A 25839-nucleotide genomic window follows, 5' to 3' on the forward strand; every position below is an offset into this window, starting at 1 on the left:
AAGCCATAAGGAAAGTGAAACAAAATTACATTTCCTAGATAACAAAGCCAAAATTACTTGAATCTTTTTATGTTAAAAAACTACCACTTTGATGTGGCCCTTAAGACAAGAAAGTTTTCTAAGATTCTTTTTAAGGGGAAAACAAACAAGCAAAACCCACAAAACTTCTCCATCTCAGACATAAAGTTTTCCCTGCAGCATACAAACTCAAAGCAGTAGAATTGGTTTCACTAGTCACTGACTGTCATGAAAAATGAAACATATGCAAAGAATACACAGCATAGCAAATTATAGATACATGGAAAGTGATAGCAATAAATGTTAAAAAAATAGTAATAAAAGTAAAGATATTTGTTTTAATAAATACTGAGAAATTAAGGATGAAACTTAAAAGTAAAAAAATCAGAATTTTTTAATACCAGAATGTCATTTTGGAGAAACACCTTAGAAAGTAAAGACAAAACCTTCACTAAAGTAAAACTTTGAAAAGTAAGCATCAAAAACATCTGATAGAAAAGCAGCAGGGAGTTCCAGCACAGAAATCCTTTTACCCTTCTCATAACTTAATTTACCCCTATTTATTATGCTTTAAATCTTCAAAGACAAAATGGTAAGAAGATACAAGTGAGATTTCAACATGGAATGTGTTTATTTTTTATTTTTAATTTTCAGTACAGTATTAGGAGGTCATTTAAAAACTTTAAATAAAGATTTTTGAGAAAAACCCAAAGGATTAAACTAAGTTAGAAAAACAATCTTCTCAGTGGATGAAAGATAAGCATTTAACGACCTTATGATCTTCAAAGTAGCATTCTCAAGAAAATGGATATTTCAGGGTTACCTAGTCAGGAATGTAGCCTAGTGTGGTGATTCTCTTCCTCTCCTTTGTTTTGTGGATCTGTTTCAGGCAGATCTCAACTATAACAAACAGGTTCACTGATAGGCAGGAAGAATTTATTTTTTTTTTTTAAATCAAACACAGAGAGAACCAGCCAATGTCCTATAAAAAACAAACTTTTCTCTAAAAAACAAATTTTTCTCTATAACCACAGATCAGAAGGGTATTAGGTCATACTACAGTCAAACTCCCTCCCCCCCTTTTTTTTATTTCCTCTCCAAATCAACCAATTGTATAATTATCTGACACAGTAAATGGAATCACAGAAATAATTTGTAAGCAAATGAACATTGCTTGACATGTAAGAAAAAATAAAATAGTCTGAAACTAACTGAAAATTAATTTTGTTGCACAGAAAGATCAGTAAAACTAAGAGCAGATGCTGCTTTTGGTGCAGAGAAAGAAAAATAATAATAACAATAATAAAAAAAAGCAGCTTGATACTGTGCAAACTAGGATTTCTGGAATGTATCTTCAGCTTGCCTCAGTCATACTTCTGGAGCACTGCAGAGAGGTGGGAATACCTCATTTGAGAACGTCCAACCACCAGACCCTCTTCCACTAATTTTAAAGTCCATTTTATTTTCCCAATAGCTATATTTTTTAGTCATTTAGTTAACAAAAATTCCCACACACCCCATTCTGAAGAACAAATTTTCTTTCTGACGCCAGTCAAGGTAATCCTAGCATAATCAAAGGTACAGATTGGAAAAATTCAGTTAATTTTATTCATTTTAAGTTCCCCACAGGTATGTTTACACACATATTTACTAAAATATTTAAGCTTATATATGTGTATAAACAGACACACACTTAAGTAATGAGGTTCCTTGCTTACTATGTTCAGTCTCATAAGATCCATGGTTTTATATATACACACACACACACACACACATATATATATATACACACATACACTGGGACTGAACATGTTAAGTCAAGCAGCTAAATCCAGACAGTAATAAACACAGGTCAGTTCAATGATTTTCCTTCTGGGATCACGTGAGCGAGCACAGCTTCCTGCAGTGCTAAATTTCCAGAGACTGGAAGTTGGGAAACTTCGGTGCCAATGCAGTAACACATTAAACCAGTAACCTAAATTTCCTAAGCTGCACCTTTAAATTCATGCAACAGTGTACAGGTTTGCACACAACTTGTTAGCCAGCAGTCTGATGCACTTCTGCTTTCATCTTCCAGACAAATTATAGTTTTAGTGAAGAATTTGGGTAAAATTAAAACATTTCCTTGTTTGAAAGAGGCTGAGTGGGTATGCAGCAGAAGCTGAGATTCCCTGATGTAGTGGGTCTGTACAGAGTTAACTACTACTGAATATCTCCACAAGTATTATAGTAAGGAGTGTATTTATAACAACAAGCAGACTGTGGCATACAACCACAGTCTAAGGTCAGCATCAGGAGCTCTCTCTGTGCTACAGAACTGTACCTCTTGAAAATTATTAAGTATATTTATGCATTAGAAAACTAACATTTCCAAGAGGTTAAAAACTGAGTAAAGACTGAGGAAATTTTCTTATAGCATAAACAAAATTTGTCACTTAAAAGAGCAAGACTTCATTTTTGAATCAGGTTAAATAAGTAATTGGACATCAAGCTACTTATATTTTGAATTCCTATTAGAGAGATAATAAATAGTCAAGTTTAATTTGTTGAAATAATGGCCAGCATAGTAAAACAATGTTCATGTAAGTGAAAGAGATGCATCTTAAAACTGTATGAAATTAACGATTCCCACCCACAAAAACTCCCAAAACAAACTGCTTAATAAGGGAACTGTTACAAGCTATGAAACTTGACAGAAGAGATTATGACAAAGCTCAGAGTAGTGTCCAAATCGCTATGGTATTTCAGTATACTAAAATTTGTAGTTATTTAATTAGCACATAGTATTAAGATGATGCATTATGTTATTAGACCAATGTTTTACACACTCTAACGAAAGGTAGAGACCTTGTATATCTTGTTACAATTAAAATAAACACAATGTCTGAGGCTCAGGCCTCCATATTCAGTTAAGTTATACTGACATAAAAAAGCTGAACGTATTTCCCTTATCCTATCCTTAATCTTATATACCTCCAGATACAAGGCTTGGACAATTTTGCATAATATTTTGAAATTACACTACCTGGCTAAACAAACTGTCCAAGAGTTCCTAATGGAAATGCGGTCAGAAAAGTAAGTCTAAACCAAATTTCTACTGAAACAGAAAAAAGAGAAAGAAACTAAGAAGTGGTATAAGCCCTAATGAGCAGTACATTCTTTGAGGACCTCCAATATTACACTATATTGATACATATGAACGCTCTTCTGAGAATGTACAGAAAACCATTTCTCTTAAACCAAGACAGAGAATGGATTAAATAGGAATTTATGGGTCTCAAGTTTAGGAGAATTTCCCATCAGGTTCTGAAAAAAACCCAAAAACTAAATACAGACACTAACCAGTTTGCAAATCAGGACATAAAATGTCTCAGATTATATAAAAGTATACTCCAACTTCTCCGTAACAGAAGTCAAAGCTAAGGCCTCACAATTCCAGTTATTAGAAATAGCATATCCTCTTTACTAGACCACTTGAAGCCAACTATTCAGTGTTTTGAAGCAGGAATTTTATAAAAAGGTGGTTGCAATGCAGTTCTTTGTAATATGTACCCAAGTAAAGACAGATTGCTTAGAAGTGTTAAGAGTTCTAACAGAAACCGTTAAAGAAAATAAAACATATAAACAAAATGCAACAAACTACACTGACTGAAGTTTCTTCAAGGTCCTCATACCTAGTAAAGTTCACTACACAAATTAAACATCATAAAGTACAAATTAACAAACCGTGTGATTAATAAAACCTGTTCACTTTATATTAAACATCTCTAATATGATTATAGAATGTTTACGTCCTCTGTTGCCCAGAGGAACTCTTCCCTTTGTATCACAGGCAAGGGTTCTCATCTCGAACACTACTGTGCAAAATGCCAATTTATTTCAACAGGTTCTGCAGCATCGCTGTAGCATATGTAGGACGAGCTTGTCTGCTTGCAATTGCATTTTGAAGATATTGGATACCTCCACAGCGCTCCCAAATTTCTTCAAACTGTCTCGGCAAAATTTCAGCACCTCGCTTTCGGGTTAACCCAGTCTCTTCAAGATTAAGCTCACACATATCCATATCATCCTTACCTGAAATGGTAAAGGGAAAAATAAAACATCATTCAAAAGTCCCATAAAAGAAATTAGATCTTTGTTAATTAGATTCCATCTCTGAAGCTCTGGTTTGTTAAGAGGTTTCAGAGCTTATGGGGAAATAAGTTGTCAGATAAATATTTTTTGGTTTGTTTTTTTTGTTACACACAGAGCACCACAGAGGTATCACAATAAACTAGTATCACATGTTGCAATTGACAAAGTTGTGCTTAAAAAGTGAGCAAAAAAGAACAAAGGAAAGAAGTGAAAAGATCAGCATTTTGATATATTCTCCTGAAATCCATTACAGGCTGACAACTGCATTTGTTTTATATATACTTTCAGTTTTAGGCCATTTCACAGCAATTACTCTTGTTACTATTTGTTTAAATGTAGCAAAGCAACTAAGAACTCCAGACTTTTGACCAACTAATCTGTCAGCCTCCCATGCAAAACAAACAGCATTCACCAAATGGGACTAACGTAGGGAATCCAACAAAATGATGGGTGTAGTTCAAACACTAAATTATAATCTTATTTTTAATAGGTGATCCATTGAATGTAGTACTCATGACAGCAGTGCTACTTTTAGCTATGGGCTTTGACACTGAATAGTAACAGTTGGTGTAAGAAATTCTATTAAAAATAATTTGCAGGAAACAAACTTTTGTTGGTAGTAAGGTATAACTGAAGAGAAACAAATTGGTTATAGACTTTTCCTTGGTCTCTAAGTTAAATACAAAAACACAGAACCATAAACGGCATTTCTCCAGTGTTTTCCCCCCCTTTCATTATCCTCCAGAAAAGCTGGATATATTTCACCACCAGACAAATCTCTACTGTCCATTGTAATATTTAGTTTTTATTTTAAACATTTAAGATTAAAAAGCTATTCTCCCACATTAGGCAGCATAAATAGGGTAAAAGCATCAGTTTGCTATTAGCTTCATATTATGGAAAGACAATATAACGTATGCACAAATTGTTGTGATACAAACTGGTTGTAATTTTTCAAAGCTAACTAAAAAACAATACAACGATGAGTAGAACCTTCCCAGATAAATTGTGATGTCTTATCTTCATGCTGTCTCCAGCTCAGAATAATCAGAGGGCACTTAATAAAAACATTTACATCGGAACTCCCACTCTATCTCCGACTTCCCAAATCGAAGCATGTGTACAAGTACAACATGTGGTCAAATGGTATTCTGAAAAGTTTGGCCATTAAGAACAGTCCTAAATCCTCAAATTCTGCCCAGATAAGAACTGCTGAAGAAAAAAAAAAGAAAAAGAAGATACAACTTGGGAAACTTGTATCCTCAGTCTCTTTTCCTAAAGTAACTTACCAACTCTGAACCTTTTCAAAGTTTTGAATTTTGCTTTCAATACCAACCCGCTACAAGGAGAATGGGTGCCTTGTCAGGATGAAGTTCCATTTGTCGAGCAATCCATGGCCCATCAAAATGTGCATACCACCAACCCTTCTTCTTGTTCTGGGGGTCTTTGTACTGGTCCGCGGGGCGGATGAAGGGAATGCGGAAGTAACGCTGTTGTCTGTTCATTTCAATCTCTTGCTGTCTGCTCGGTAGCTGGGCTGTTGGGTTCTGTTGTGCTATCATACAGAAGAGAGCCCCAAAAATAAGCAAATAAAAAATTAGAGAACAAGAAAGCCATATTACTACTTGCTTGATTAATCAGCAAATCTAAAAAAAAAAAAAAAAACAAAACCAAAACAACTAACCAAACAAGAAAACAAACTAAACCCCAAAACCCAAGAGATTCTCTCTAATTCAAGGTCAGCTGAAGTCTCATCAAACCTAAAAAGTACTTCCATCTCATATAATGTGCATTCTGTTAATCACGACAGCTACAACACTGGTCAGGAAAGGCTCATGTTGATTATTTTATCTATGTGTTGCTTAATGGAATGTTTAGACAAAACAAAGCAAGTAAAATAATGCACCCTGCTTTAAATCAATATTTAAAGTAAAACTTCCCATATAAAATGTCTTACAAACCAGAAACATTCATCAGTAACTGCTTTAGTTCTGTCAATCTCTTTGTAAAACAAGATCACAGTGTAAAGCATTTAAAGTTACAAAACACAAAACATCACTTGAAGATTTTTGACAGTCAACACAGAAAGGTGTATAATATTGTTAGAAATTACTAATTTGTTAATAGAAATGTTGACAACAAATACTGCTTATCACAAAGCTGCCACCAAACATAACTTTCTGCCTAGATTTCTGTGTGCTAAACTCCGGCATCAGAACTACTTTATTCTTTATTTCAGACCATTAAGATCAACCAAGCAAACTTCTAAAGGGGACGGAGTTATATGAAGTTTTTTGAAGCTTCATATATATTTTTGGTAAATATTTTCTGTATGCATTTTTGGACTCTCTGAGTTCCACACATTTCAGTTTCCAGAGAGAAACTTTCTTTAAAATGAAAGCTCTCTCTATGTTAATTGATCAATTGATCCAACTTCCTGATGGTATGTATACACTATCATAATTAGTTTTAAATAGTAAATGCTCTTACAAGCAAGATCCTTTCCTATACTAACTGCCTCCTGCAAAAATTTGGTACTGAACTTGTTTTAGTGGTTTACACCACCACTGTTACATATACCCTGTTTAAGAAACTCTGAATGTGGATCTGTGCCATCTCTACAAAAGAGTCAGTATTAACAGTTGCATGTTTCAGCATAAAGAGAAAAATTAGAAGTGAATTCCATTTTTGTTCAGTGTCTACTGAGCAGCAAAGATAATTTCTGAGCTAATATTTAATATGAAAAACAACAATCACTTTTAATAATGTATTTTTACAATCATGAACAAGATTAATATAGACCAGCAACTGCAACTTGAAATTTCTTCTGCTTTGATTCAAGCAAAAATAGTTATTCTGAGCCTGAAGAGGAGAACCTTAAAAAAACCCCATGTGTTATACATAACATATACCCTTTTTTCCCCCATGTCTGCATAAACAAAGAGAAGAAGAAAACCAGTATTTTAACAGGTGAATGCTACTTTTTTACATCAACTCTGATAAAACATGTACCTTACAGGAAGACACAGTTTATAGGAAATTAATACTATTTTCTACAAATTGTCTGAACACCTATCCGAGCAGATCAGTGCTTCAGTATTGTCAAATACTTTTTGCACTGCAATAATAATTGCTAAGGCTCCTTTCTAGCCCTGTGCATATCTAAATCCAAGAGCAAATCTAGAGGACAGGAACACTAAGCAGCCAATATAGCCTCTGTTTCTCAGTGCTATGGAATTGAATTTCTTTATTCAGAAGAAACCATCACCTGAATGTTAGTTTGTGTGCTAGGGAAATAGATGTTATATTAAGTTGATTACAGAGTTTTGCTACAACAAAAGCCATATGCTGACAGTGAAAAAATATTAGAACAAACAAGTTATTTTGTAGGGGGTATGCTAAAAAATGGGAGATTATATCTTCAAATAACCCACATAAAAAGGTTATTTCATTCTCCCTTCCCACTACCACTCAAATGGGTAGGATTTCATGAAGACAAGTACATTTGTAAATTACTAGAATAATGTATAATTGTCATCAAATGAATAACATTGCCAAATTGTAAAATAGATTATTCTCACAATTAAATTCTATGTACAAGTGTAGCAAAACACTGGATTAATTAATGTTAGTATCGAGCTGTCAAGTCTTCCTATTCTTCAAGGTTAGCTTAAATAACCATCTCCCCACTTACTTGAGTTGCTCAAAAATGGCGCAAAATCTGTGAACAAATATTACATGTTGAACAAAACATAAAAGTGCTGATCCTTTAAAAGTTACTGTTTCATTACCTCAACATTTTTCACCACTGCTGATGATACACAACTTGGAATTCTAGTTGCAAAATAAACACAGATACTAAGTATTTCTATTAATTTTGTACTTCTATTTTCATCAGAATTTAATCTTGAAATTTATTACTTCTATAATTTGTGATGCCAGTCACAAAAACTCAGTCGTATACATGCTAAGCACAAATTGCTGTGACAAATCCACTAGTTAATTAATGTAGTACTTTTCATTTTTGATATTTCTGCTACAAAAAATTTTCCAAACCTCTGGAATACTGAATCTGCCTATTCCAATAATAATATACAAACCAGTGTTTAGCTTCTATACTGAATGTATTTATTTAATTAAAGGATACCTGTAAAATTGTATTACATCAATGAAGATATGGAAAGAAGAAACTGCATCATTTGAAGTACACATCTACTGATATCTGAAAGTCTTTTAGCTTTAGCACCCAGGAAATCAGAATCCCTTCTTACTACCTGCTCAGATCACTATAATACATAGATGTGAAATGCCCATGTAGTATAATTATTTGGAATAGGAAGAATCATTCTGACATTAAGAGTCTCTATAGGTTGCCATCAATTTCTTCTGAACCACAATGTTCTTTTCTTCACAAATATGATGCCGTATTTCAAGAAAAGTAAAAAAATGCAATGAGAACCACTGATAAGAATGCTGTAAATGTCTGAATACATGGGATGAGAACATGAGTACTCCAAGCTTTGTGTGCACAAATCCAAAGATTTTCTGCTCTTTGATACTTCCCATCAGCAACACTGTGCATGAATATGTATTTTATCCATTTAGCTCCACAGAGAACTTGTGAACTCAAATTCAAAGCAATTTACCGCTTTGCAGAAGTGCTTCAAGTGCCTTTTCCTGCCTTTTCAGTCATTAGCTTTCTTAAGCACTCAAAACCACATTACTGGGCACAGTCACAAAGAACCCATTCTTTAGTAATATCTTCTCCAGGGGTTCAGATTTCACTTGCCATGTATCTGTACCGAAGTTCCCTGAAAACCTCAAATTCTCAAGCAATGCACAGTCAGTAAATGAATGAAGGAGGAGGAGACAACTTCGTATATGAACTGAGAGAAAGTAGGGCACCTGTGTTCCCTGAGATCTTTATCCTCCATGTCCCAGGACAATGCTCTAATCTCAGGCTAAGGGGACTCTGGGGACAGCACTTTCTCTCCATCTTCCCTTTCCTCTGCCTCTTGCTTCAACTGTATGGCAGGAACACAATCCATTCTGCAAATGGCACTCCAGAAATTGGGCACGGAATTTTCAGTCTGGTAGTATTAAAAAACATGGCAATTCCTACACTTTCTTGATGAGCTTGAAAGGCAGTCACTTATTCTCATTAGTACATTGCTTTGACAATAAACATGCATCTGTGAAATCAGCAGAATGAAGGACTAATAAGAAAGCAGGGACTACACAAAATCCCTTAAGCAAAAATTGCAATATCAGCACTCACAGAATTTTTTGAAAAGCGAATGTAAGCTAATGTATGTAAGGTTTACCATGATGTAAATGATAAATCAGCACCTTTTAAAAGTATCTATATTTATATCTAAATAGCTATATATTATGAAATAATAAAGTAGCACAGCAATGAACACTTAGCAAAAATGCCTATATCAAGAACGAATTTTAACAGACGTGACTTGGATGCAAGAAAAGGTTTTAGGGAGAGCTATTCAACACAGTTATCTGGGTCTATTAAAGTATTTTAATTTCTGCAAAGTATTTGCCAGTTTCAATCTTTTCAAAGTAGCTACCTTAAATAGACATAAAAATACTCTTAAAACCCCCAAGAATTTCCTTCAACCTAGCAAACTCAAAATTGATTCTAGAAATGTTTTCTTTAGAATATGGTCACAAAAGTGATTATAAACACAAAATTATCTCTCCTCACCATAGTCTGTGACTGATTTGGGAGCACGCTGTTCTGTTTCTGCATTGCGTTTCTTATTCTTGGATTTCCAAGCATGATACACCTTTAGCCTTCGGTGGAACTCTTCTCTGCAAGCTGCCAACAGTTCAATATCTATCCCAAAAATGAGGAGGGAAGGGATGAGTGAGAAAAATCAGAAAAATTATTTATTAAATGCTTTTTTATATTGATAGGTATATAATTTGAGATCAAGTTGTAACACTAATACGCTAAAATGTAATATAATAAAATTCATTATCTGCAGCACAGGGCCTGTATTTTATGGCCCAGAAATTACCTCAGAATTCTATGTATCCTTTCCTTTAGAGTAAAGGCAATCCCCAAAGCAGCTTTGTACTGGGGGATTTGGAGCAGTGAAATGTGACAAAACTCTTAGTTCACTAAATTTGCCAGTTGACACTATCACAAGACAAGCAGTACAGAAACATAAAATTTCACTGCTGAACTTTATTTCTGCAACTGTAAAAAAGAAAACCAGCAATATGACTGCTCATATCTAGGTATATATACTTGCATATTTTCATTTTGCTGAATTTCATTATACAGAGAGATTGAATGATCTCAAGGTTCTTTCCTCAGTCATCTAAGAGTACCCAAACTGGCTTCACTCGGGATGAACACATGTGAGCACCAGGTATTACTGCAGCACCTAGTCAGGTGAAAACATTGCTCCAGTCTTGCATGTGTAAAAACAGCATAAGAGAATGGATTTGTTTCCAATTTCTATTCAGGGAAAAATAGAAGGATCTTAAATCAGAAGTTAACCAACTGCTTTCAATGAGAAACAGGAAGAAACAGTAGTATTTAATAAAGGAATAATTCTTATCTGTTTCTATCTTCAGACTGGGGGAAAAGTAATTAATGCCCCAACTGTGAGCTTCCCAAAAGAAGTTGGAAAAATTAACAAACAATCTGAATATCCAAGACAGAAAATATTTTATGCTGTGCTTTATATGACATATTTGCTTTCTTTATGATCTGATGACAGCAAGAAGTGATAGCGAATGATTTCTTAGAACACAAAAATTCCAGGTAAAGCACAATAACTATTATTCCCTTTGCGAGAATACAAAAATCTGAGACAATTTATTTAAGAAATTATAATACATATTTCATGGTCCAAGAGTTTACTATCATAAATATACAATCACTAAAAGAGGAAAAAAAGAAATTGTTTCCTTAATATGTAAACAGCTTCATTTATTGCTGCTTTTGGGGTAACAGAATTTTTTAAATTAATTTGTTATTAATTCAAACCTGAATAAAGTTTTTATCAGCGTTATAAGAAGAAAGTAACATGCAACTGCAACTTGACCTCTTTCTCAAATCAGAAAATATTCCACTTACCACAGGATGTATTGATTGTATCGCGAAGCTCTGCATATTTCCACTTACTGAGATCATGCTTCTTAGTACCAGCAGCAGCTTTTGTGGCTTGCACTGCAGGACCCCTAAGATTATTTAAAAAATATATATGTATTTTTTCAAGTATTAAACAGGAATTGTAAGAGATCCCATATTCAACACTGCATCACTCTTATTGCCACAAAAATCAGTAGCAAACAGACTGAATTTAAAGGCAAAATACCACATTATTTTCAAGATGTTCATATTATTAAGAGAAAATTAAAACATATTTTATGTCCAATATCACATAGTCATCTGACAGGCCTCTTAGAGATTAAAAGGAATTGTCATTAATAGTGCTTATATGTGAAAAGGTGCATGTTCTATCTCTGTGTATCTCATCCCACACTGATGTGCATTTTCCTTAGTACTACCCAAGATGCAGAAAAGAGACAACAAAGAATAGCCATAGACATTTTTAGTTCCATTCAAAAAACAGACAAGAAAAAATATTTCTGAAGTAGAACAAGGAGAAGGAAGAAAAGGCACTTCCTCTGCTCTTTAAAATTGGATTAGGACAAAATCCTTGTTCCAAAAGTTGATGAAATATTCTGTGTCTTTAAAAAAAGCCTAATTTGAGAGAAGAAATCAAATTATTTCTATATTAATTGTATAATGGCTGTCTGAGAACAGTAACATTTATTTGGGAAGGATACGAATCCTCAAGAAATATCAAGGTAAAAAATACCACACAGAGGAAAGGCTGATTAGTATAGATTCATCCAAACCCAGTTTTTTCAAAGGCCAAAGGTATTCATCATGTAGGTAATATACAAATAAGTCAACAGCAAATACAAGTGAGAAATTATTACTAAAATCTCCATGATCTTTAAAAGGGTGTACAAGGTTTCCATGTACAAAACAAACATTACATGTAAAGATAAACTTGAATTTTATTTTTTTTTCCATAAATATGGTATGGATAAGAAGTAGAAGAACCCTCCCTTAGGAATGGCAAACCTCCCATGGATTATTTGCATATAAAAGGAGTTCAAAACACTCCAACGTTCAGTGATGATCAGCACACTTGAACACTAAGAAATTCAAAAACACACACATGATTTTACCAACCTCCACTAACACTCATGACTAAGAACAGAAAGCAAATTGAATTATCTTTTGAGATCTGAGAGGATTTGTTCAGAAGAAACTAGATCTTTAGCAGGATAGCAGAATTCTTGATGCAATATCATATTAAAAAATCAGGAGATAAAACCAGAAGAAAACAAGCCTTTTCATTTGAAGGTCTGTTTGTGTAATAATATCTTTGTGGGACTGGTACATTATTACAGTAAGTATAATCCAGTGAATACTATTTTAACATTTATTTTTCCATAAAGGTCTCGTGGTACTCTGAACCTTGACATTTATTTTTCCCTCTTTAATTAAAAGGTTATAAACACCTATTATAACCTGAAAAATTTCTTTATGCAGATATATCAGTTTTGAAAGCGGAGATAACAAATGCAATTTAAGTTCATAGAATAAAACAATCTGTTTAACTAAATGTTCTTCTTAACTGCACCATATCTTCAATATAATTAAAACTAGTTTTACTGTAGTGTCAGTTTAATAATGCCTACTCATACTACTAATCTGACTCCACACACAGCTTCCAGTTATAGTACATGAGAATTCTGACATAAAAAATTAGCTCTGACTTAGCACTACTCATAAGTGTAAAACAAATAACTGGACAAACTCCTTCAAAAAATATATTTTAATATTTTGTTATTGTTGGCATACCTGTAGGACATTAAAGGATTGCTGCTAAATATTTTCCACTGCCTAGTGTCTAAACTTCTTGAACCTAATTTAACAAATCCTAAGGATTTTCCTTATTTAGCAACACTACCCACCACTTCAAGAGTTTGCTACATAATTTAGAGCAGCAGAACTAGGCTATACAATCTCTGGTTAAACTAGTAATCTTTAAGAATCCTAATCCAATTGAATGGCTTAGTCTTTCTATTGCAGTACTACTCTGCACTCTGCAGATCAGTCTTTTGTTTTCTACATGACTTTCAGCATAGCAGTCTGGCAATAAGAGGAGCATCACACCTGACAATCACTGCTCAGTCCAAGAGTTATGTATTGTAAACAATATTTTCAGACTTTAAAAATAAAAAAATTTTAAAAAAATCAGTCTCAAGTAAAAAGTTTCCAGTGTATGAAAAGTGAGAAAAATTCAGTTTAACAAGTATGCAGTAAGAAGTATTGCATTTTGAATTCAACCACAACACAGAGCTTCTGATTTTGCCCCGAAGTTTCGTCATTTTTTTGTACATTAAAAATTGGCCATTGTGAATGGAACTATGTCAATATATGCAATGCAATCTGGCCATTTCAATTTGCATACTAACTTAATTACACACAACATGGTTTATTCCTTTTCTTGAAATACCACTGCAAGAAACAAATTTATTTAACAGCTGCATTTCCAATTATCAATGCTACAAATGGAAAACTCATCAATCACATGAAATTGATCATCTTCAGACTATATAAATACAGCTTAGTAGCTTGTTTAACAACTGCCTAACTTTTAAAAACTCTGAACAATTTTGCTTCTTATGTAAGCTTCAGAAAATGAATGTCAAAGGTAATTTCCATCCTCAAGTTGCATAAAACACTTTTTAATTACTCACTAATATGGAGGACATTATAACAAATTCTTTGAATGGAGAATTAGTATTCTAGCACCAGCTAGTGTGAGACTGTTCCAGCAGAATTGTATTCAGACCTCAACCAGTGTTCTCCTTTCCTTCTGCATTATGCACAAAATCCTGCATTAGCATTCAAGAAATCTCAGAAGGGCCTTTTGTTTAGATGTCTTAAGAGGCATTTTAATATGCTCTTAACATGGTAATTTTCAAAACTGCTTTTATTTGAAATTAATTATATTTAGAATATTTTCTTATTAAAAGCGTCAACAATTACGTTGACATAACTAACTTCATTAACTCTGTGTTGAATCTGTAGAAAAATGCCTTTGAAAGAGGTGGAGCCCAGTGCTTTATTATCACAAAGGTGAAAAGAGAATAAAGCTGGAAAAACATTAACAAAATTACACAAAAAATCAGGGTTTGTGAACTATACTTTTTTTTTAATATAATCAATAAAAATTGTAGAAAAATAATTGTTGAAATAAAGGTGGTGATAGTGTAAATTTATCAGAAAGACATAATTTACTTATCTGTTTATCACTTGAAAAAACCCAGATTGCATTATTTTTAATTTCATAATAATTCAACCCATTTCATGTGTGATTTGTTTTTATAAAATGATTGATTCATTTTGTGTCGTCCTCTCACCTACCTAGACAATATTTCTGACATTTCTGTGGCCATTTGTTCCCTATAAGAAAATTGATAAATGATCATAAACCAAACGTACTCATATAAAACAAGCCTTTTTAACTGTGAAAGGCTCTTGCCAATCAAACTGAAGTTAAATAAAGTGCACGGAAAACGGTTACTTAATTTAGATTATTTCCATTTACATATATATATATATATATGCACACACAGAGTCCTGATTTTGTAAAGAGCAATAAATCACACAGGACAATCAAAAATGGAAGGTATGTGAAAAACCTTAAAGTAATTATATAATCATCCTTAAATAGGATATTATTAGGTATAATATATTATTAAAGTATTTATTAGACATAAGCAAAGTAGTGAATATAAGGTATTAATGATTTAGAGGTTACAGAAGCATGTTAAGAAAGATTATTATGGAGTATTAGTATACAAGAGCACAATATCAACTTCTTTTCAATGAATTAGTAGGGGAGTTTTTTCTATTAGAGCATGCAAATGCAAAAAAATGCCATACGCAGTCATTTGTGGCTTTCTTCCATTGGCTCTGCAAATAGAAGATATATGTTAGATAGACTACTTCCCAGTTAACTTTCTAATAATCTGAAGTGGGAAAAGGTGGGTCATAGTATTTCCCGCTCTTTCACATCTTATCTTTTTTTTTTTTTTTTAACTGAGAAACAGGATTTTTTCCCCCTCCTCATTTAATCACAAGTTAAATTATAATCAGGAAAAAATGCACAGCTGAAAACTTCCCCCACCATTTCAAAATCAGAGACTGAGCCATGCTACTGATACATTTCTTTCTTGGATAAGCATATCACAAGAAATAACAGCAATCCTCGTGCAGCTTCTCTGGGAACAGGACAGATGCTTCTTCATGCAAGCTGTGAAAAGACTCTGAGTTTTAACTGCCATACAAGAAACCTACAGGTGCACATATGTAGCACTAAATATGCTACAAATTAAAACTTTTTTGGGTTGTTCCAACTGAACACACAGAACAGATAGTCTAGCAACACTTTCTCTGTGACTAGCTTCTTTTGGTGTCATATGCTATACTGTATCTTTCACTAAGTTGCATAAATTAAAAACATTACACAGTTGAATGCAAATATCTATTATTTAACTTATTTTTTACTTAAGTGCTAAGTACTGTTGTTAATGTACCCCTAGGTGCCATAAAACCCTTATTACACATCCTTTTAAACTATGGATGAGTAATAAAACTGGATGAAGCTAGAAGTCCAGCATATCCCACACAGAATAAGCACAAATAAAAATGCTGGATCTACTGTCAGAAAAGTAACTTTTCTTCTTTGACAGAAGCAAACAAATATATTTTTTAAAGGAACTGCTAATACTTATGTACTTTTAAATATCTATAAAAACTAATGATGAATGCTGCAAGGTATTGGGTAGCAAAGAATAAAGCAGAGGCTACTCATTTTCAAATATGACAACATACAGGTACCACATGTTGCTTAAAAATAAGCATATAAAATCACCTTGTTCTTACTCTTTTCACTCCACAGGTAGCACCATACAACAGAAAATACCCTTTTATTCATACCAATGTGTAAGCATGAAAAGATTTTTTACAAAATTGTATGAAAACAGCATAGAACGAGTATACTACATGAATTTAGTATGAAGGGATACATGCCTTATCTTACTACAGCAGAACTTTAACAGAAAAGGTTGCTTTTAGTGTATCATACGGTAATGTGCAAGTCTCAAATGCAGAAGATGGCTTAATGTAACTTCCTCAGACTCTAGTAAAATTTTGATTGGTATCAATAAGTTCTGAGAATTTATGTTTTAGTTTTTCAGTTAGTATTTTGTCCAAACCAATAAAGAGTTTTAATTTCAGAGAATTCCTCTAGTTTCTACATTTAAGTGAATTTCTGAAGTTATGTGAAAATCTACCCTTTGATTTTAGTAGAAGACATTGGGGCCCGGGGAATGTTTTAGTTTGGCTTTAACCAAACCAAAACAAAATAAATCAAAGATTAAATTAAAAGCATTCTAATCAATTTTTGAACGCGCTTAAAACTATTTGAAGTAGACTTTAGAAACGGTAGGGGGGAAAAATTCGCCAATGAGAAAAAAAGAAATCCCACATAAGCAGAAAAATCTATTATTTTTTCTAGATTTGTGTATTATCAAAGGATTTACACCACTATGCTAACTTGTTCAGACCATTCAGCACTTTCCCATCATCCAAAAGAGACTTCAGTCTCCTACCGCTACACATCAGAGAGAAACTGGCAGTCATAAAGAGTTATGATGATGGTTAGTTCATCATCCATTCTGGGATTATACAAGAAAGACAAATACTAAAATCACCCATGAGCAGCAGGAAACACTGTGGAGATTAGAAGTTCACTGACAGAAAAATTATTGAGTTCTCTAAGCCCTTCTTGTCTATTGCCTCCCTTTTTTCGTATTTAAGAGAGCTCTGCCAGGTTGCAACACTGGAGTGACTTTGTGTTTACCTTTAAAGTATTGCACCAAAATCCAAACAGGGAAAGGCGTGAGGCACTGAAACAGGCTGCTCTGTTTCAGGGCAGGGAAGCTGTGGATGCCCCACCCCTGGAGCTGTTCAAGGCCTGGTTGGATGGGGCTTTGAGCAACCTGGTCTAGTGTAAGGTGTCCCTGCCCATGGCAGGGGCATTGGAGCCAGATGACCTTCAAGGTCGCCTTCCAACCCAAGCCATTTTATGATTCTATGCATTAAGCATGTTAGTCTTATTGGTGACAGCTACTGTATAACTGAGGGCAAGACAACAACGATTTTATTGGAAGCATCTAGAAATCAGTATTGTACATGACAAAAAACATTACCCACCTACCTTAAGTAGGCATGCAGCTATTTAAAAAGAAAAAGTATACATCTAGATAAAATTTAGGTAACAAAGAAAACACATCTGGGAGCTTGAAATTCCATGGAAACACGGGGAATTTTCTCACAGTCCTTCTTTCAACAACAAACTGAGCAGACTAGTACTAATGAAGTCACCAATTATGTGATCATGCTCATAGGTACGTTTATGCTATTTGACCAGTAAGTACCATCTTTACTGGAACTTCTAAGTTTCTTGTAAGGCACCTTTTACACATGAAGAGCTCTTGCTTTGCAGACAGGTAATGTGGATCTCTATACCAAAAGTCTAGCAATTCTTATGACACACCAAAAGTTCACACAAAATGAAACTAATACAGTATTTAATTTTCAAATACATCTATATTAGATATATTCATTCACTTAAAAAACTTACCACTCAGGACACAGAAATAACTATTATTATTATTTCTGCATTCAAAGAGGGATTCTTGTTTAAATCCCCCCCCCCAAATTAACACTGTACAAGCCAAATCATCAAGTACTAGAAAAGGTGTATTTTATTACTACTCACCACTGAAGAAATTCCATTCCCTACTTTAAATGAGTCATAAAAATCAGAATTTAAATTGATTGCCATCCTTGTCAGAACTCAAAAAGAGAAAGAGAACTGCAATTGTGTTCACAAGCAACTACAAAATTACTGATGTAGCAAGATGCAAAATGAAGAAAGTCTTTAAGCAAAAGCAATCTTTCCAACAAATTTCACAAGTTAATTTGAAAAAGATTCTTGTACACTGACTTAAGAGGTCCATTTAATGAATACAAAGATACATAAAACCAGCTAGAGTGTAGTCTTCTCAAATGGATCAGGATAGAAGAAGCAAAAATAAAAAAAAAAAAAAAAAAGAGAGAAAAATGTAACTACTTAACCCCATACCTGCGCAATCCTAAATCAAGCTGAGGCTCATCATTGATGAGTTCTGCTTCACTCTGGGCAATTCTCATTGCAAGTTCGTGGTCACGACGTTCCTGCTCAAGCACTGCCTGGTGCTGGGTTTCCTCTTCTCGTTCTCTAGCTAGCTGAGCTTCAATTTCAGCCTGTTTTATAAAAAGACATCTTTAACCTTATCCAATTGAAACCAAAACACTACATAAGCAATATTAGAAAAATATGCTAAGTAGTATATTAATAGCTTTTCAAAATGTGCAAAATTTACACAACTGAAAAATTAACAGCATCAGTATTCAGTTTGACCCAAGAAAAATGAAACTGCTACAGATTGCACCTTGGTTTCCATATAGTTTATCAAGTAATTATTGTCCACCACTTGTATTACCTATTCAAATAAAGTGCCAAATAATTATTACTCATTAAAAAAAATACACTAAGCTTTTTGTTCACTATTATGAAAACTAGTCTTCAAAAGTTTTTAGAATCATTAAAATTCAACTGATACAGAGCACTATAGTTTACTCCTCCATAGCACTAACACAGTACTTCATTGATATTCTGCACTTGACATTACAGGACTTCGCAATAGGCACTGCTTTGCATATGGGTCCGAATCCAGATGTGACTTCCAGTAAAAGTGACAAACTTGGCTGACATGGAACATCTGCAAAAACTTCAAAGGCTTAACTAGAATTCTCCAGTGTTGTGTATTTTTAACTTTAAAATAACTTTCAAATCCCTTTAAAAACAGATGCACCTCTACTCAGAAGACCAACAGCTGCACGTGAACTAGAAATAGGTGATCTGTCTTAGGATGCCCTATTCATGACTTTTGCCTTACATTTTCTACTAAAGCAACACTGGTGAATGACTGAGACATGCATTTATAAAATTAAGCCATTAGACTCAGTGGAGAACCTAAGCTGCAAAAAAGATTCAAAAATAAGTAAATAAATACACAAAACAAACAAACAACCCCAAAACAACCACCACGAACAACAAAAAAAAAAAAGCCAAAACCACACAGAGCTAAAATATTAACCTGAATACGCTTTTCTTCATCTTCCCTCTTTTTCCTCTCTTCCTCTTCCAGTTTTCTCTTTGCCTCAATATCAGATTTCCTATTACAAAAGAAGAGAAGGAAATGAAAACGTTGTTATGATGCAAGTGAACATGAGATAGTGAGAGACAGAAAGTATCTTCCATAAAACTGATGGTAATCCAGACGTCAGTACAGTCCTGACAACAGGGTACTACATGTAAAGTCAAGACATTTTTCAAGTTCATCTGTATTTGCAGCTACATCATATCATCTCTTCCATTCGCTATTCTAACACTTGCCTTATAATTCACTGGGAAAGGAAACATTTCCACACTGCACAGCACACCAGGAATACAATCCAAGTAACTTTCTATGTGTACAGCTATTAAAAACAACCTCATTAAAAAGCCTTTCCTATTTTCTTCTCATTCTATAACCAGCAACTTATTCATGACTCACAGACGTCTTTCTTCTTCTTCCTTCCTTCGTTTCTGTTCTTCCTCTTCACGTCTCTTTCTTTCTTTTTCCATTTCCTCCTGGATGCGTCGCAGCCTCTCTGCTTCCTCCTCTTGCTGCTTCTTCTTTTGCAGTGCACTCAGAAGCTGCTCTGAGCTTTTAACTAAAGCATCATATTCTTTCTGTATCTGTTCTCTAGTCATTAGAGTGGTCTGCAAAAATAATAAGGGGATTATATTCTTTTGCATTTATACTTTGCTTTTAAAAATGTCTATTGAAATAATATTAAGTGAAATGAGAACACTGAGCACTATAATATAATATTTATATACACGTCAGGGTGGGGAAGCTTGAGTCCATTTTTCTCTTTCTTTCTGAAATCCTGAGGATTCGTTACTGTCCTCTCTCATGTAAAACCATAAAAGTAATCTCCTTTTCACCCCTGAAATTAAACATGACTTCTCTTTAAAACATGCCTTTGTATTTTAAATTTTGCAGTTTTAAGCAACAGAAATTAATTCTTACCATGCTAGGATGAAAACTAAGGCCTGTCCATGTCCATTTTGCATTGTGTTCTTATCTGCTATAGTGGTTATTTACAGCTCTGCCTTTTATGTCATAGAATATAATATTTTTCTCACTACTTCTGCTAGCACTCAGAAAAAATATTGGGCCATGCTGTGACTAACTTTCTAGAAAAAGGCATTAGTAGCAAATGACAGGTTGAAAATACTCTAAAAAATAGCCTTTGCTACATACATTTTCCAACCTAATTGATAGCTACAATTTAATTTCATTTTACAATTCACATCATACTAATAAAACTGCAATATGGGATGTTTGCTGACCTTTTCTGAGGGTGTATCATGGCAATAATCAAATTATATTATTTTTATTAGAAAAGAGAACTCTAAGTTGACAGGTTAACTCTAGCATCTTTTCAACTGTGATTTTAAATAAAAAGATCTTAATATGGTACACTAAGGAAGCTGTAATATTGCATGAAACAAGAATTCAACAAACCCAGTTTTTTCTAACATTAATAAATGCCAGTGTGCTTTCATTTTGTCTTTTACTTCTGTGGTATGGAACTGAGAACTATAGACCCTGAAGCATAATCAGTGAGCTGAATTTTCTTTACTACCAAGTCTGAAAAACCTCTTAACTGGAACAGAAATCTCTTTATCCTGTGACAAAGGCTTGTCTGTTTCAGCCCTGATGAAGTTAAAATATTGCTAATATGCATTATTCCAATAATAAAAGCAATAAGCAAATTACTGACAACACTTCTCATAATATCGACATGCATTTTTGCTTTAAATTCTTCAGTGCCCATTTTGAAACACAGATAATAATACCAAAGTATAGACATATAGATCTAGTTTCAGGATTCACTTAGGTTACATTCACAAATAATTTTAAACAGGATTTACCCAGTGAATGAAAATTAAGACCACTATAGTAAAGTACCTTTTCTATTAAAGAAAAATGCATTGGCCGTCTACTTTAGGTGAAGTTTTTTAAAGATTCCAGTGATAAGAAACTATTTCTCTCCTTATTATGACATACCTTAATTTTGTTCATTAATGCATCAATAGAATACTCCAGCTCCTTGACCTGCTTGCTTGTCTCTGCTTTTCCCTCCTTCAGGGCACTTACTACTTCATTGAATTTATCAAGTCTCTTCTTCAGTGTACGCACTTTTATCAGGCCATCAATGCTGTGAAGGAAGGGCAGTTTATTTGTATCTTGAGATGTTTTTAGAAGGTGATATTTTTAAAACTACCACTAATCACTCACTCGGAAGAGGAAGATGGCAGACAAATTATGCCTTCTGACAAAACTCACCCTCTTTTTTTGAAATTCAAACATTATCACATCAAGTAACTAAGTAATGTAGTCTTTTGCACAAAGCAACTAAAAGTGACTAGCAGTCAATGACTCAAAATAGAAAAAAGCCTTTTTATTTTGAGAATTAATGTTGGTTTGGGGGTTTTTTCCCCCCCAATATTAAATCCTTAGTTCACTAAGGAATTTTGACTGAAGTGGATAAAGGCTGAGTAGTGCCACTTAACTCAAAAAGCTAATGGGACTGAAACAGATAAAATTTAACAACACAGCAGGGAACACAGTCATTAGACCCCGTAGGAGTGAAAAAACAAGGCTAGGGAGGAATCCAGGAAAACTTGGGAGTTTTTTTAAGAAACTACTGAAGGATATGCACAGAAGTTACAACTCTACAGACAGTCTTCCAAAACAGACATCACGGAACTCAGAATCACAAAAAACAACATATAAAAAGTAGAAACTAAATCAATTAATTAAAGAGTACCAAACAGCTTAAAATAAAGGAAAATGGTCAGAAATGCCAAGGTTCAAAATGAAATACGACTTTTAAAGGATGTGAAGGAAAAAATTCTATAAGAAGCCCACTACTGAAGAACAGAGTTGGATCTCTATCAAACAACATAAAGATGTCAGCAGAGCTTAATGACCGAAGTGTTTTTTCCATTAGTATTCCATGCAGTCAGCTAATGGAATTATTTAATTTCAAGAGGAGACAAGAAAGGTAAAACAAAATTATTTCTAAGTTAAAAAAAAGAATGGGTAAAGGATAAAAATTAATGAGCTTAAAATTCATTTAGACAGACTTAAAAGAAGGATTTCTAAAAACTAGGCTGCCCCTGAAGGATTTTATGAGCAAAGAGCTATATAAACATCTCTTAGGAAAGGTTCGGATTTAGTCTATTGATCCTTGGGAAAGAGAACACAGAAACTCTTAAGGTCTCCTCCAATAGTAAATCTCTGCTTTTTACAGTCACAAGAGAATATTATTTAAAACCTATTTTCTTCAGCCAAGGAATATCTTCTTACCGTGGTTTGTGCTTTCTCTTGCAAAGCCACATACGAATAGTCTTTTGTATTTTAATGCAGGCACAGGCTCGATATTTTATCTTATTTGTCACTGTAAAGACACAGAAGATATCATCTCAATGTTTTATACAATTTAACATGGCTCCTATATTACACGTTTCATGGCTCAAAACCATATGTAGACTCCATGTGTTTGAGAGCTCGTTCTATATTGAAACCACAACATTTAAGACACAGTGGACAGCAGAATTAACAATCTTGGGCCAGACATAGAGGCTCCCACCCAAAACAGACAGGAACAATGAAGCACGTGTGCACACACGCTTGCACCATCACCTCCCTCCAGATTCATAAACATCAGCAACCTCTGTTAAAAGTCATGGGATCTAGCAAGCAGGAGACACTTAACTTTAAGTCAAAGTGCTGAAAGTGTTGAACAGTAATCAAGCCAATATCTGCTAGAGATAATAAAGTGGCTGCAACTTTGCAGAGCATTTCTCTGCAAGACCAGAATGAAAAAAAGCCCCATGAAACAAAACCTCTAGCTGTTGTTCTAATACAGACTTCATCTAAAGACTCAAATGACTGCGACCAGGAGGCAAGTTAAATAGAGAATCAAGGCACAGGGCAGCTGCGCATGTGCTGAGTATTTTAAAAGTGTAACAATAAATGAAGTTTCTATATGTCTATTAAAGGAAATATAAGGATCCACGTTGCCTTTAGTCATCTGCTGAGCACAGAGTTTGTGAACACAGTATATTTAACCATTAGACTTCAGTGGTCACAAAGCTGCACTCTACTTCTTGTATATCTATTTCAGCTGTATTCTGGGAAAAAAACTTAGCTTCTAATTTCCCATAAAACACTACAAAGAAGTAAGATACATAAATATTATTTCCCTAAGTTTCTACTTTTTGGACACAGTGACAAACTTTGTCCTGTATTTCTGAAAAACAGACTAAATGGAATTAATTTCTAAACAGTAAAAGATTTTACTGTTACAATTTCTGATGTCTTAAACATATATGTTAAGAATTCACAAATTCTATTTGCACCACTATGAACAGCAAAAAATAATAGCCGACCAGTGACAGATGTAAAGTGTGACTGTGCCAGTCCAAATGCAAAGCTGTGTGTGCACTGGCATGAGGTCTTTTTGCTTTTCTTCCCCATTTTAATGCATACTTTTCACCCTCTGTGTTACAAGCAATCTACAAGATTGCTAACGTTCTGCATCAGATCTCTCCACATCTCCCACACACCTTAACTGAAGTACACCACAAGCACCAATCTCTGTTCCACACCACTTCATTGCTACTCTGCACAGTAAACTTCAAGGCCAGGTTGGATGGTCTAGTGGGATGTGTCCCTGTCTGTGGCGGGGGGGTTGGAACTAGATGATCTTCGAGGTCCCTTCCAATCCAGGCCATTCTATGATTCTATAAACTGGGCAGGCCAAGAACTTGGAAACTGCATATCAACAGTGACAGGGACTAATTTGCTGATGAGCAGTAATTGCTGGAGTGGAGATGTTTGTCCTGTAGTTCACGTCAACACTTTCAAACATGCCATTTCTGTCTGGAGATGACAACCTCTGTGTAGGCACTTCCCAGAACCAAGTGACTCTATGTTGCCAGCTAAGGGTGGAACCACTCCTCTTTCCTGATGATACAGAACACTCTTCCTGGCAAGACCTGTCGTAGCTGGTTATTTATGTGAGAGTGTTTACCCAGGCTTTGGTAAGCACCCAAGCGGACTGGACATGGGAGACTGGCGGTGGGCTGTATGCCCCACTTCGTACAAACTCGGCTGTAACCCCCCTGTAAGTACCTAACACAAAGCACAAAAAAAAAGAAAAATCTCACCAGCTTTGAAATCATTGATTGGACTTCCATATGTAACCATCTGCTATATGTGTCCTTGGCCACATTTCAAGGTGATAATAATTGTTTTTCTGTCTTTTTAAGAAACATTTTGATTTAATAAAACATAAAATACATACACTTAATCACTGAGAGAGAACACCATTGAACTTTTTTCCAACGACTGCAGATAAGCCAGCGATTCACTCGTTTAACCAGCTCTGCCAAGTGATCCGGATCAGACTTCATTATCTGATCGAACTCTGCAAACTATACAATAATTATTGTAAAATTAGGAGAACGGAGAGTGTTAGACATTGTTATTTAAGATCATGCTTAATGAAAAAGTTAAAATATTTTTAACATAAATTGTACGTCGTCATTATATCAGCTTTCAATTACTGAAAGTGAGCAGATGTATCTGACATCACTTTATTGTTTAACGATAACAGAAACGACAACTGTAGGGTTTTTGTTTGTTTGTTTTATTGATGTCCAACACTTGGCATTTTGATTAATCCAACCATTTACTAATCACTAAAAATATTTATTGCCAAAAAATCAATTGTTTTGCTACATCCTGAAAACTTACTCTAGCCTTCCACAACTCCAGGACACATCTAATTGTATATCTGGGGAAAAACTAAACCCTGAAAGCACTTCCCAGTTTTTAACCTTTGTATAAGAGTCCTGCTGAAGGTAACCTTTTCTAAAAATCCTGAATTTCTGCTTTTTAGTAATTTTGATAGTAAGAACATTCTTCTGGAGTACAATAATTTTCCTTTCTAATCACAACAGATCCCTACTTCATCTCCTTTCTCTGCATAGCAGCAGCAATGCTCAGAATCACAGAAAGAGATTTCAGCTATAAATAGATTTTACTAGAAAATATTTCTTCTTTGTTCTGACTTTTTCTTTTTAATAGTCAACATAAGTCTGGGAATACAAACATTGCATTAGAAATACAGCAGCAGCAGCAGCAAGACTGTAAAACCAATTGTATCAGTACTAATATTCAGGGTTTTTTTCATAGAAAATGAATATTTACAAAAATCCTGGGCAGTCTTATTTAGGTTGACCACACTTTTAGGAATGTGTTGAACAACATCACCTTCAAAGGTCCCTTCCAACTGAAATTATTTTAAGATTCACATTCATGAACTCT

The 25839-nt window shown here is 34.3% G+C and overlaps 1 protein-coding gene across 5 annotated transcripts in view; it reads right to left on the reverse strand.

Annotated features, from left to right (window-relative positions):
* Positions 1-625: 625 nt before the first annotated feature.
* Positions 626-25839, reverse strand: part of MYO6 (myosin VI) — a 107262-nt gene continuing 82048 nt past the window's right edge. The window contains exons 23-35 of one of the 5 annotated variants that reach the window (XM_064650101.1): positions 24815-24944; positions 22813-22903; positions 21508-21658; positions 19942-20150; positions 19483-19561; positions 18426-18586; positions 15158-15187; positions 14636-14674; positions 11258-11361; positions 9872-10003; positions 7847-7873; positions 5489-5707; positions 626-4092 (exon numbers count right to left, since the gene is read on the reverse strand). In XM_064650101.1, the coding sequence (XP_064506171.1) occupies positions 3893-4092; positions 5489-5707; positions 7847-7873; positions 9872-10003; positions 11258-11361; positions 14636-14674; positions 15158-15187; positions 18426-18586; positions 19483-19561; positions 19942-20150; positions 21508-21658; positions 22813-22903; positions 24815-24944 (1572 nt within the window). In that variant the 3' untranslated portion in view covers positions 626-3892. The remainder of the gene's footprint in view (positions 4093-5488; positions 5708-7846; positions 7874-9871; positions 10004-11257; positions 11362-14635; positions 14675-15157; positions 15188-18425; positions 18587-19482; positions 19562-19941; positions 20151-21507; positions 21659-22812; positions 22904-24814; positions 24945-25839) is intronic. The other 4 variants (XM_064650098.1, XM_064650097.1, XM_064650099.1 and 1 more) reach the window with 4 other exon arrangements.

The sequence above is a fragment of the Pseudopipra pipra genome, chromosome 3 (assembly GCF_036250125.1).
Source record: "Pseudopipra pipra isolate bDixPip1 chromosome 3, bDixPip1.hap1, whole genome shotgun sequence".
NCBI classification, from domain to species: domain Eukaryota; kingdom Metazoa; phylum Chordata; class Aves; order Passeriformes; family Pipridae; genus Pseudopipra; species Pseudopipra pipra.